The sequence below is a fragment of the Penicillium paradoxum genome, assembly GCF_028828445.1.
Source record: "Penicillium paradoxum strain IBT 22861 chromosome Unknown utg000003l_segment0_segment0, whole genome shotgun sequence".
NCBI classification, from domain to species: Eukaryota; Fungi; Ascomycota; class Eurotiomycetes; order Eurotiales; family Aspergillaceae; genus Penicillium; species Penicillium paradoxum.
In genome coordinates, this window is record NW_026643181.1 from 2,617,847 (window position 1) to 2,629,970 (window position 12,124).

The 12,124-nt window shown below is 50.3% G+C and overlaps 7 protein-coding genes across 7 annotated transcripts; 4 read left to right on the forward strand and 3 right to left on the reverse strand.

The window, feature by feature from the left end:
• Positions 1-18: 18 nt before the first annotated feature.
• On the reverse strand, positions 19-1,129 carry N7457_002873 (isocitrate lyase/PEP mutase family protein; the record flags this gene model as incomplete). The annotated part of the gene is made up of 3 exons (XM_057173919.1): positions 19-641; positions 715-862; positions 920-1,129. The coding sequence occupies 3 exons, from the start codon at positions 1,127-1,129 to the stop codon at positions 19-21; spliced, it is 981 nt and encodes a 326-aa protein (XP_057034070.1).
• A 1,048-nt stretch (positions 1,130-2,177) lies between these two features.
• N7457_002874 (CTAG/PCC1 family protein) lies at positions 2,178-2,621 on the forward strand (the record flags this gene model as incomplete). The annotated part of the gene is made up of 2 exons (XM_057173920.1): positions 2,178-2,221; positions 2,300-2,621. 2 exons carry the CDS (start codon positions 2,178-2,180, stop codon positions 2,619-2,621), a joined length of 366 nt encoding a protein of 121 aa, XP_057034071.1.
• Positions 2,622-3,287: 666 nt separating this feature from the next.
• Positions 3,288-4,151, forward strand: N7457_002875 (YoaK family protein; the record flags this gene model as incomplete). Its single annotated transcript, XM_057173921.1, has 3 exons — positions 3,288-3,420; positions 3,478-3,507; positions 3,565-4,151. 3 exons carry the CDS (start codon positions 3,288-3,290, stop codon positions 4,149-4,151), a joined length of 750 nt encoding a protein of 249 aa, XP_057034072.1.
• A 545-nt stretch (positions 4,152-4,696) lies between these two features.
• On the forward strand, positions 4,697-6,354 carry N7457_002876 (putative aldehyde dehydrogenase; the record flags this gene model as incomplete). The annotated part of the gene is made up of 4 exons (XM_057173922.1): positions 4,697-4,745; positions 4,793-5,243; positions 5,297-6,002; positions 6,070-6,354. 4 exons carry the CDS (start codon positions 4,697-4,699, stop codon positions 6,352-6,354), a joined length of 1,491 nt encoding a protein of 496 aa, XP_057034073.1.
• A 293-nt stretch (positions 6,355-6,647) lies between these two features.
• On the reverse strand, positions 6,648-8,175 carry N7457_002877 (FAD-binding oxidoreductase; the record flags this gene model as incomplete). Its single annotated transcript, XM_057173923.1, has 3 exons — positions 6,648-6,787; positions 6,845-7,994; positions 8,044-8,175. The coding sequence occupies 3 exons, from the start codon at positions 8,173-8,175 to the stop codon at positions 6,648-6,650; spliced, it is 1,422 nt and encodes a 473-aa protein (XP_057034074.1).
• A 290-nt stretch (positions 8,176-8,465) lies between these two features.
• N7457_002878 (isopenicillin N synthase family dioxygenase) lies at positions 8,466-9,788 on the reverse strand (the record flags this gene model as incomplete). The annotated part of the gene is made up of 6 exons (XM_057173924.1): positions 8,466-8,570; positions 8,624-8,803; positions 8,857-9,243; positions 9,294-9,374; positions 9,436-9,588; positions 9,648-9,788. The coding sequence occupies 6 exons, from the start codon at positions 9,786-9,788 to the stop codon at positions 8,466-8,468; spliced, it is 1,047 nt and encodes a 348-aa protein (XP_057034075.1).
• A 1,083-nt stretch (positions 9,789-10,871) lies between these two features.
• N7457_002879 (pectate lyase family protein) lies at positions 10,872-12,101 on the forward strand (the record flags this gene model as incomplete). Its single annotated transcript, XM_057173925.1, has 5 exons — positions 10,872-10,994; positions 11,061-11,287; positions 11,338-11,423; positions 11,491-11,576; positions 11,637-12,101. The coding sequence occupies 5 exons, from the start codon at positions 10,872-10,874 to the stop codon at positions 12,099-12,101; spliced, it is 987 nt and encodes a 328-aa protein (XP_057034076.1).
• Positions 12,102-12,124: the final 23 nt, after the last annotated feature.

Consider the following 12,124-nt stretch of genomic DNA (forward strand, 5'->3'; position numbering starts at 1 on the left):
ATATGTCCATACTGGTCATTAAACACCCTCGGCAAAGCCATCTCCTCCAGATTCCGTGTCAACCTTCATGGCGTCCATTAAACCACAAACATCAAAGATTGTCCGCGGCCCTAGTCCATCGGGAACACCGACTACCCCCTCTGTCTTGAGGCGTTCCAAAGTCGCCCTGATGCCCATATACGCCGGCGTGATCGTGGCAAATGAGAAGATCATGATTCGGAAGCCCATTTCCTTGGCTTCGTGCGTGGTAATGAGGGGGCTTGCTCCATTCTCCACCATGTTGAGAAGAAGCGGCCACGGTGCCAGATCCTGGACTGCTTGCCGGGCCTGTTCCTTCGAGGTAAACCCCTCAAGCAGCCCAACGTCGGCGCCCATCTCCCTTGCCGCTTTCAAACGACGAATGCACTCATCGTATCCATGTTGCTGGAGTGCATCGGTGCGCGCAATCAGAACAATATCAGAGTGCAAGCGATCTTTGGTCAGCTTAGCGGCACGAATACGTGTGAGATATTCTTCCAGTCCAACGACTTTCTTGCCATTGAGATGCCCGCAACGTTTATTCTGGATCTGATCCTCAATGTGGAAGCCGGCCACGCCTGCTTGGATGTATTGCTGGACAGCCTTGGACACCATCAATGGACCTAGGAGAAAGAAGTCAGTTTCTTTTCTCGACAAATAACAAGTATATGATCTTAGAGAGATCTGGCGACCAACCTCCATAGCCAGTATCCATATCTGCAATCAGCGGAGGGCCAAAGGGATCCAAGTTTGCAATCATCTCGGCGTTGGTCTTCATGTCATGGAGTTGGGCCAGCCCAAGATCAGCCATCCCCAATCGTGAGGCGGTAGTTCCAGCACCAGTCTATACACATATGTTGTTAGTAAACAGCAATTTGAGGTCAGAAAATAGAGTTACTACCATGTATAATCCCTTGAAGCCAACCTCCATGGCAATGCGGGCGGAGAGCCCATCATATACACCAGGGCATACGATGAGGTCTTTGGTGTCTTTCAGCATGCGGCGCAACTTGGACGCTGCTGGGATCACATAGAGAGACACGGTAGGCTCCTGTCGAAGGCCATTGACCTCATAGTATCCATCCTTCTCGACGGTGATCGTGATAGTCATAGTTGGAACTTCAGCAAGAGAGAAGGATTCTTGTCCAGAGACTTAGCTTCTTGTGCTACATGTCCATACTCGAAGAACAACGCAGGTCTTTATATTTTCAACTCCTTTACCCCGGCTACTTTTGCTACACCTAGATCCCAACCCAGCACGGAAACGTCCGCCTGCCCGTTGAGGAAAAAAGACTCTCACTCAAAGGCAAAAAAGCCTTGGTCTTTCGGGGATGTAACATTCCACCGCAAGCCAAGACATCCAAATACCCTTATCTTTCGTCGCGTCGTACTGATCCTAGATGACCTCAGCTGAGTGAGTCCATGGGGAAGATATATTGCGCAAGATTAAAAGACTAGTCGTGGAGGAGGCGTTAGGGTAATTCCCATCAATGAGGAGTCCCAGGTGGTGCATAAAATAACATGTTTATGAAGATAGGCCAAGATATTGGTAATGCACGTTTGTGTTGCACTTCCCCAGATTGGCTTGGGCAAGTTGACGACGGGGAACTTGAGGTGCAGTCTCCACGGCGATGCCCATCTTCACAGAGGAAATTAATCTAATTGAAATAGCTTGGCAAGCTGACTGCATATGGCAGACCCCTGCATTTTGCGCTGTTTTCAAGGGAGATAGCTCTGCATGGCGGCGATATGCTTGAGGGATGGGGTCTGTGTCTCGACCAATGCACCGTTCCACGAAGACCCTCGTTCGCCAAGCTCTTCAGACCGGGAGATCATCACTCAAAAAGAACACCCACGGCGCTATTACCGTGTTGTGTAGCGAATGAATGCTTACTTTCATGCAATCGTACCTTGTGTACACTCCTGCCACAGTACATGGAGGCAGAGAGGCTAAACTCACTAGCCTTGTTGGGCTGCCCAGAAAACCAAGTAGCTGAGTCAGCCATCTGGTGCCTCCGAGGCTCCAGGACTCCGACTGCATCATTTCCATCCCGTCGCCTTCACCAACCACATCCTCGGATCGCCCCTCTCCCCTGCTCTGAAGTTGTGGAAATTGAATTCACAAGGACGTCCCTCTTTGAAACTTCGCCACCCAGACCATGGCTCCCACAGAACCCAGCAATGTGGAGTTTCCTTACTCGCTGTAAGCCCCTCCCCCACCAAAAATAGGTTCAAGAACCAAGATGCTTTTAGATCAAATTATACTAACCTGCCGACATAGCACAATCTCCCTCCCCCTCCCTACCAATCGCCTAGCTTCATGCGCTCTCCGCACGTTGGAAGTTGACGCCGAGCTATCGCCCTTTGTGCGACGGACTTTTACCCTCGAGGCTCCGGCCGCTGAAGGCCGCTCTGAACCCCAAGAAAAGAAACAGAAGCAAGATCCCGAGGAGTCCCAAACCGTGCTGAAAACAACCTACTATGCAACCACCAACCGCATGCTGCGCGTTTCTGTCAATGGATTCATGGAGAGTCTGGGTGTCGTGCTTGGAGTGATGACTGAATTAGACGTCGACGTGCTCAAGGCTGAGATGGAGGGTTGAATGGAGCAAATTCCTCCTACATACCATGCGCTATTGATCCGTGAATCTTGGCTTCAAAAACTCTCGTCTCGTCCTATCGGGAGTCTGGGTTTCGAAACCTGTGACTCTTGGCTGCCACAAGGCTATGCGTCCATGCAAAACGGGTCGTACCTCAACCCCTCCATGAGGAACCTAGTGTGACAAAAGTCCTGTCCATGTGTAGATTCCAGGAGGAGAAAGTTGCTGCCAAGCTACTCGCCAATTTCCATTCCACCGAGTCATCCTTGGCATTCTAGGCACGCATCGGAGACTAAGTTGATATGGAATCGACTTGATCCAAGCCCGTTCATCAAGAACGACACGGGCGATATGCGCGACATGTGATTGTGGCTATGTTTATTACGCTTCAAGTCCTGCAGATTTCTGGATCTCCACGGAAGTCCGGATTTTGTTTTTTTCTATGCCTTGGCTCCGTCTTGGGGTGCATTTTATTAGGTGAGATGATGATGCGATCGACCGGGGGAGAGGAGGAAGTTGGCACATCTCATAGTTTATTGACCCATCCTTCAATAATCGCCGCAAAAATAAAATGTCACTGTCAGTTGGTTTTTATTTCCAATCGTTCCAGTGTCTTTTCGGATCTTCATCTCCCTTGTTCCTCTATTGTTGTAGTCGATAACATCCAAAATGGACCATGAAAAAGGCACGTTCGGTAGTCTCTCCACTGCGCTGAAAGATGAACTCGAGCCACAACATGCCGACCTCCTACTTTTCGCCTGTTGTCTGACATCAGGACTTGTGGACAGCACAATATACCGCGGTAGGAAAAAGACCCGACGTCGACTTGTTCAATTGCCATATCACTGACCCTCTATAGCCTACAACACTTTTGTGTCCATGCAAACGGGTATGATCACCTGGTGCTCAATCCTATAGGTTTCGACTAACCAATGCCATCTTGTAGGAAACACTATCTTCGTCGGACTGGGTGCATCACACCAGAACCTCCGTCCATATGGCTGGGTTCGATCGTTCACATCCATCGCATGTTTCGTCCTAGGATCCTTCCTTTTCTCACGACTACATTCACTTCTAGGCGCCCGACGACGCGGGTCCCTGATGCTCTCTTTCCTTCTCCAGGCCAGTATAATACTGCTTACCGCTGGGCTGGTCCAAGGCGGGGCCGTCTCTGGCGTACTCGACCACAAACTATCGCCCGCAGTACCGCCCTGGGACCAGGAAGTCCCGATCGTGCTTCTTAGTCTCCAATCTGCTGGCCAGATTGTGGCGAGTCGTGCCTTGGGATTCAACGAAGTCCCGACTGTGGTGATCACCAGTCTTCTTTGTGACCTGATGTCTGATCCACAGCTGTTTCTTGTGAGGAATGTGAAACGCGACCGGCGGATTATTGCTTTCGTGCTTACTCTTGTTGGTGCTATTGTTGGTGGGTGGGTTACCAAGGTCACCCGAGAGATTTCTCCTATTTTGTGGCTGTCGGCTGGTATCAAGGGCTTGCTTGTTCTTGCTTGGGCTTTCTGGAAAGCTAAGTAATGCATGCAATTGCAAGCCAATCTTCTGATGTTGAGTGTTATCCTCTCATAGATGGAAAGCTGGACACAATTGTCGGACATGCTATCATGTATTGCTCTGTGGACAAAGTCCCCGTGGGTCACATTGGAAGCTTTATGTCGGTTTATCATATAACATGGTAGCTATCTGTTTGCCGTCACCGTCAAAGCATGTCAATACGTTGGAGAATCGGTATTGTGAAATGATTGTTCGACAAGCACCTCGGTTTAGAGCGTTTTTATGGGAGACTCATTATCTTTTGCTTGTTGGCTTCCGTTTCTTAGACCCTCCATCTACGTAGCTAGGTAGGTGCAAGATACTATATTCACAGAACGCTAATTATTCTATCTCCAAACCATCTTCCTTCTTCCGACGTGCAACTGTCCTCCCTCGGGACCCGCGGACAAGGCCCGTTCCGCACAACGGAACGTTCCGAGGATATCAGATACAAAAGCCATGCCCAATACCTATATTATGAAGGTGATTTTATATCCAGTTCGATTCAGTCCTGTTACATATAACCAAAAATGTCTTCAACACTCACCCTAACAGGCTTCGAGGGCCGCCAAATCACAAGTAAGCCCTCTCCCAACACATCGTTGACCATCGCTTACTATTTCCAGTTCCGACGGGACTATTCATCAACAACGAATTCGTGCCCTCCTCTACTGGCCAAACATTGCCCGTCGAGAACCCCTCAACCGGGGAACAACTCGGGACAATCTCCGCCGCGGGGCCAGAGGATATCAACAAGGCCGTGCAATCTGCAAAGACAGCCTTCAAGATATGGAGAGCGGTACCTGCAGCTACCAAAGCTGAGCTACTGCTCAAACTTGCAGATTTGCTGCAGCGCGATGCCCAGGATTTAGCATCGCTTGAGGCCGTCGACGCGGGCGTTCTGTATACCGATTCGATCGGAATTAACATTCCCCAGGCTGTCGGTTGTCTCAAATACTATGCCGGCTGGGCGGGTAAGATCGATGGCAAATCACTCGACATGGACGGTGGCATAGCCTATACCCACTGTGAGCCATTGGGTGTCTGCGGTGCGATTGTCCCTTGGAATGCGCCGCTGTAAGTTATCCAGTCGACTTGAGCATCGACCCCGGAATGTCTAACAAGTACAGGATGATCACAATCTGGAAATTAGCTCCTGCGCTAGTGAGTGGCAATGTTCTGATCATCAAGTCCTCCGAGTTATCCCCCCTCTACGCTCAAAGACTTGCCGAACTGGTGAAAGAAGCTGGCTTCCCTCCTGGCGTTGTGAATATCGTTACCGGCGAGGGCGCTAGCGCCGGCCAGGCTCTGTCCGAACACATGGATGTACGCAAGATCGCATTCACTGGTAGTGCTATCGCAGGACGCAAAATCCTGCAAGCTGCATCCCGAACAAATCTCAAGAAGGTCAGCCTGGAACTCGGCGGTAAAGGACCGTCTATCGTCTTTGACGATTGCGATCTTGAGAACGCCCTGCTTTGGACTCGCATCGGGATCACAGCCAATAATGGACAAATCTGTGCGGCTGGATCGCGTATCTATGTCCAGGCTTCGATCTATGATCGTTTCGTCGAAGCTTATAAGAAGGCTGCTGCCGATGCGCCGACTGTTGCTGGTAACCCGCTGGATGGCTCCACTACCAAGGGACCGGTTGTTAGCCGTGTTCAGCACGAGAAGATCCTTGATTTCATTCGCCAAGGAAAGGAATCTGGTGCTCAACTTTTGTTCGGTGGTGAGCGGATCGGTGATAAGGGGTATTTCGTTCAAAATACTGCATTTGCAGATGTTGGTGATGATGCGACGATCATGCGGGAGGAGATCTTTGGTCCTGTTGCGGTAAGGATGCTTCCTTCTACGTTCGAATATTCGGGTGTTCTAATGCTAATTTGAGTGAAAATCACAGAGTATTGCCAAGTTTACCACGGAAGAAGAGGTTATCTTCAAAGCCAATGATTCCCACCACGGTCTCAGTGCTGCTATTTTCACCAACGACGTTAACCGTGCCCATCGCGTGAGCCAGGAGCTTGAGTCTGGCCAGGTGACTGTCAATGCGTGGGCTATGCTGAGTCCCAATGTTCCATTCGGTGGAGTCAAAGAGAGTGGATTTGGACGAGACATGGGTGAGGAGGCTCTTGAGGGCTGGACTACTGTTAAGGCTGTCAAATATCATATTTTCCCCCGGCTCTAGGTGGTTTGGGGGATTTCTTTTTATGACCATGTATATACGTATCTTTCTCGGCCTTCAACCCCCTGTTGTGTTCTTCTGATCTTTTCCCATAAGTCGGTTGTGACTTGGGAAGTATTTACGACCAGTAATGTTCATTTACTCAATTTGGGCCATTTTCACTTAGTTCATTTCATTTATCCGCCATCGTGTTGAAGAGATGAAAGCTCAGGCATGAGAATAGAAAAGCTTCAAGAGGATCCCCAGCGAAATTCCCATCGTCATTTGAACACGATCCGTGGAAATCATCGCTCGTCTTATTCCTTCTGGCTAGCAGATGCGCCCGTTGGAATCGGATGCATGTTTTGGAAGACATTCTTGGGATCGTAATTGGCCTTGATACCCTGCAGTCTCTCAAGGTTCTCTCCATAAATATTGCTTACAACCGAATCACCAGCTAGACAAATGTTAGCATCCATCCAAGCCCAATTCCTTCTGTGTGCTGTGGACTCACGTTCAGCATAGTTGATGTACTGAGGTACCCCCTGCTCTTTGGTTCTAGCATCTAATTCAGTTTTCCACTTAGCCTGAACTTCGCGCCCCCAAGTCCGGTACTCCAAATCTTTGGTTGAATCAGTCCATTTAAGAAAGACGAGTCCATTCTGAGTGGCATTACGACTGGCAAGCGCTGTCGCAGTCAACGGCACTTGGCAGATCTTGCGCATATCTGTGAATTCAAGGATAATGGCCGAGGTCATGAGATCAGGTTCACCCTGAATCTTGGCCGTGAAATCATCGAAAATCCCTCTCACAAAGTGAGGGTCCAATGGGGGCTCGAAGAAAATGCCCTTGAAAGATTTGCGATCGCCGTACGTTGTCTGCGGGTTCAGCAGAGTGTTCACCAAAGAGTATGGGATCATATCCATGGTGTTCATAACTGGCTCCAAGGCTGTGAAGCTGGCGAATTTCTCTTGGCCTTCTTCGCGAGACCCGTTGAAGAATCCGATCATCATGATCATCGGCCCAGAGCCATCGGGGGCGAGTGACAAGACGCACATCGCACCGAAGCGAGAGTCGGGATTGGCCAAAGACTCGTTCAATGCACCAATAACACCTTCCAACTTGTCGGGCGTGAACCCAAGAAGACCGGCGTACACCGGATCTTTTTGCTCATGAGCCTGATAAGTGAAATCCGCCACGACGCCGAAGTTGTAGCCAGCGCCTCGCAAACCCCAGAACAAATCGGCGTTCTCGGTGGCAGATGCCGTGACAATGCGACCGTCGGCTAAAACCACGGTCGCTGACAGGAGGTTGTCAATAACGAGGCCGTATTCTCCGCTCAGCCAGCCATAACCACCCCCTAGAGTCAGTCCTCCAACTCCGGTGTGGTTCACGGTGCCGCCCACGGCTGCTAATCCGTGGGCTGCACCGGCTTCGTCGACGTCTTCCCAGGTCGCTCCACCCTGGGCGGTGATGGTCTTTTGCTCAACATCCACGGTGACATGAGCCATGCGCGACAGATCAATGACCAGACCACCGTCGCTAGAGCTTGTGCCGGCGGTTGAATGACCCCCGCCTTTCACGGCGAGGTTGATATCATGCTCCTGTGCCCATAACACTGCGGTTGCAATATCAGCTGCATCAATAGGCTGGACTACCACACCCTAGAGCAAATTAGTCTCCACCATCTCGTTTGTAGAGTTCGTGCCATACCGCCCGTTTTCTTCCAGTATCCGACCAGCGAACTATACTAGTTTCATAATTTTCCGAACCGGGCGTGAAGATAGCCGTAGTGTTCAAGCGGCCCCGAAGGGCGTCAAGGGCTGCAGAGCTGATGTTGGCCATCGTTGAGAGTGGAGGAAAAGACAAAGACAATTACCCCGCGGAAAAGGCAAGGTGGGATGCCCTCGGATGTGAGACACAATGCAGTCGGAATCCCAACACACGAAAACTGTTTGTCTTTTGTACATACTCGGTACGAAGTACTCCGTATTCGCTGTTTATCTTCTCCTTGGATGGGATCTTGGTGTCAGAATTTTGCTTGGCAGGATGCCTAGCCCGAGTCTGACTATTCCACAGATATACATTGGTAGGTACAGTAGCCTTTCATAGTTTCATTTTCTAGCGTGTCTAGGCTATTTCAAAACCTGCTGGGAGTATTTTTCATACAGCTCAGGGTACCATCGTTGGCCTACATCTGGATGGCTCAGGATGCGATTTCTCAAGTGAGCTTCACCGAACTGCGATCTGTTAGTTCTCAGACGTAGGGACTGGGTGGAGTAGAAACGCTTACGCAAGAATACAAGGGTGAGAGGAATTCACTTGGCACATCAACAGCTCGCTTCTTCTTGTCATCGGAGACAGGAATCCGAGCCACAATGTGAGCAGCGGACTCCTTGAGCTGATCCAAGGTCAGATCCAGTCTCACGCCTTGGAAGAACGGAATGCTATAACGGGTCTTGGAAGTTGGGGCCTAGCGGAAGCAGGGATTAGCAAGTAAAATCAGCAATAGCAAGGCTGACATACGATGACACGGTGTGTTGTGGCTGGACAAATGCCTCCAGTGATCGCTTCGAATCCTTGTTGGATATTGACGACGAGACTTCCCTCGATGGGCGGCGCATCAATCCATTCTCCATTCTTATTGAGAACCTGGAGACCTCCAACGTTGTCCTGAGACAGGAAGGTGAAGAGACCTGCTGAGTCCTTGTGAGGGCCAACGCCCTGGGAGTTGGCTGCGGAGGGTGGGTACTTGACGAACTTGAGGCGACTCATATTACCCTTGAAGCCATCAAAGGTCTCCCGTGGAAGAGACAGACATTCTGCTACGAGGCGCACGAATGATTCCGCTAGATCATCAGTCTTCGCAATATATTCATCGACTAATTGTTGAGCTCCTGGGTGGTCCGGGTACTATAGGGAATTAGTAAATCCTGCGCCAACCCTCCAAGGAGGTCACCAACCTGGTTAGGTCCTTCAAGTCTATCCCAAAAAGGGTCCTGTTCTGTCCAGATCTTCTGTCCGGGTGTGCCAAAATCGAATTGCTGGAAAAATTAAAAGATCAGCGTCCGAGAGCTGCATGCATCCCCAAAGAGGTAATCTCACCTCGCGAAGATCAGTCTTGGTCGCAGTGGTCTCCGCACCAAGACGCGTATAGCCGAGGAATGAAGGTGAATTAATCATGTTGCAGTTCTCCTTAGTCTCAGTAGACAAGGCAAAGAGGTCGGGTAGACTTTCATGGGTGCGGCGAATCAAGCTCTACTTCCATCTACAGTCAGAATGTTTGATCCTTCGCATCTTAGTATTGCCGCTCGCACCTCTAGTCCTGTATTGGTCAAGTATAGGAAGCCAACGACGAAAATCGCATTGCGCAGCTTGGACAGTTCGTCCACTTTCGTCTCGGGATCGTTCAGCCGAGCGAAGTCCACAATAGGGACGGATGAAAATGTCTCTGCCATTCCGCCTATCGCAAACGGTCCAACTCTTTGTGTGTCGTTGTCAAGACGCGTTTTGAAGCCGATTCGCTTGCCCCGCACAGCTGCAGGCAAAACAAGGCTTACTCAGCCACGTGCGAGCGTGAAGAAACAGGTGGATGTGCTGCGGGGGATATTCCGCTACGTTCCAGGCCTCAGGGGGATCGCCGATGCGTCGAAGAACAGATCTGAAAAAAGAAGTCCAAATTCTCGTGGAGAGGTCACGCCATTTGCTGCCCCTCTTTGTTCGTTCGCACTCCACCTCGAACGTACGACTCGAATGTTCTATGGAGCACACGAGAACAATTTGCTGATATCGCAGCTAGACCAATCAAAACATATTCCCAAATCCAGCTCTTGGGACATCAAACGATCAAAGCCTAGCGGCTCTCAGCTGCCACATAATTACATAAAAAGTCGAACTTCCCCTCGAAGCTGCATTCCAAACGCCAAGATCCATATATTAGCCTGAAACTCTGACATCCTTAGCGTGATCGTCGTTCTTGCAGGGCCATGTTTCAACCCATTTGTGGAAATTCTTCCGCGAGGTCCTGTGAGCAAAGGAACAGGCTGTAGATCATCGACAGTTTTCCATCCAAAACCGCTTCGTCTGACACCATCCGGATGAGCGTGCCGGTGTGCTTGGCTCCGGAAATTTTCACCCCGTTGTAGGACCCACGACCTTCTTCAGGCCATGCCAAGCTTTGGGTCTCAGAGGATACCGTATGCATATCATCTTGGGGAGCCTGGTGCAAGCCCCTAGGTGTCAGTATGATACTTGACGCGTCGGAGAAATGCGCCTTTTAAGTCCACCTCTGTGAAGCGTTGTTTCGGTTGAGATAGAAGAAATTATCCAGCAAGGAGATTCTTTCTTGGCTAGAATCAGGGAGATTGGCTTGTATCAGAGGTAGAAGCCTCCATGGCATCGCACTGCCTATGTGTGATATATAAAGACCTTAGGTCGGATACTTCATCGTCTCAATATTTTGAAACCAACACAGACAGACTCCTGCAAAGCAAATCGTGAATTTACCTTGCTCTATACCCCGAAGATATCTTTTGACTACAATGGCTCCTCTCGATTCCATCGCAGTGGCCCTGCTCGGCTGCTTGTCCAGCGTTGTACTTGGAGCTCCAACCGCAACTAGCAATGAGGCCCACCTTCTAGGAAAGCGTGCTGGTATTAACGATGTGAGTATTCATACGGCTGTGATTCAAGGAACTCTTGGCCTTGATTCTAATATAGCGCCGAATTAGGTCGCCACTGGATATGCGAGTCAAAACGGAGGCACCAAGGGTGGTGCTGGTGGTACAACCACTACCGTCTCTTCATACGCTGCATTCACAGCCGCGGTCTCGGGCGATTCAGCCAAAGTAGTCGTCGTGAGCGGTCCCATCACGCAAACCGCGGATCAGGTTCGTGTTGGAAGCAACACCAGCATCCTCGGCAAGGACTCGAAGGCGATATTGACTGGCTTTGGCCTGTATGTTGGCCTCCCAAATCTCTATACGTCGTGATGTTAACCTGAAATAGCTTGGTCAAAGAGAAGACCAATGTCATCATCCGCAACCTGGGTGTGAAGAAAGTGCTTGCCGGCAACGGCGACGCTATTGGTGTTCGTGAGTATAATTCAAGACAACAACCCTACCCAGAACGGCAGAAGCTAACTCACTTGGGACAACTCAGAGAAATCGACCAATGTGTGGATTGACCACTGCGATGTCTCCTCTGACATGGATCATGGCAGGGATTACTACGATGGTCTACTAGATGTGAGTTCCAATGACTGGACATTCCAATAGACACGACCCCAATATACTAATGTCAACAAGTTCACCCATGCTGCCGATTACGTCACTGTCTCCAACACCTTCATCCACGACCACTACAAAGCCTCTCTGGTCGGACACTCGAACAGCAACAGCGACGAGGACACCGGCCACCTGCACATCACCCAGAACAACAACTACTGGTACAACATTAACTCCCGCGCTCCTTCCTTCCGCTTCGGCACCGGCCACGTCTACAACAGCTATTTCCTGGATGTCGCCGACGGTGTGAACACCCGCAAAGGTGCCCAGCTTTTGGTTGAGTCGAACACTTTCGTTGGCAGCAAGAAGCCCCTCTACTCCACCGACTCGGGATATGCTGTGTCCAAAGACAATGACTTTGGTGATGCATCGAACACTGCCTTGGAAGGCACCTTGACATCTGTCCCTTACAGCTACAGCCTGCTCGGCTCGGCTAAAGTCAAGAATGCCGTGGTTGGCACTGCTGGCCAGACCCTCACGTTCTAAGCGAAGCTATCCACTCCGTAGTA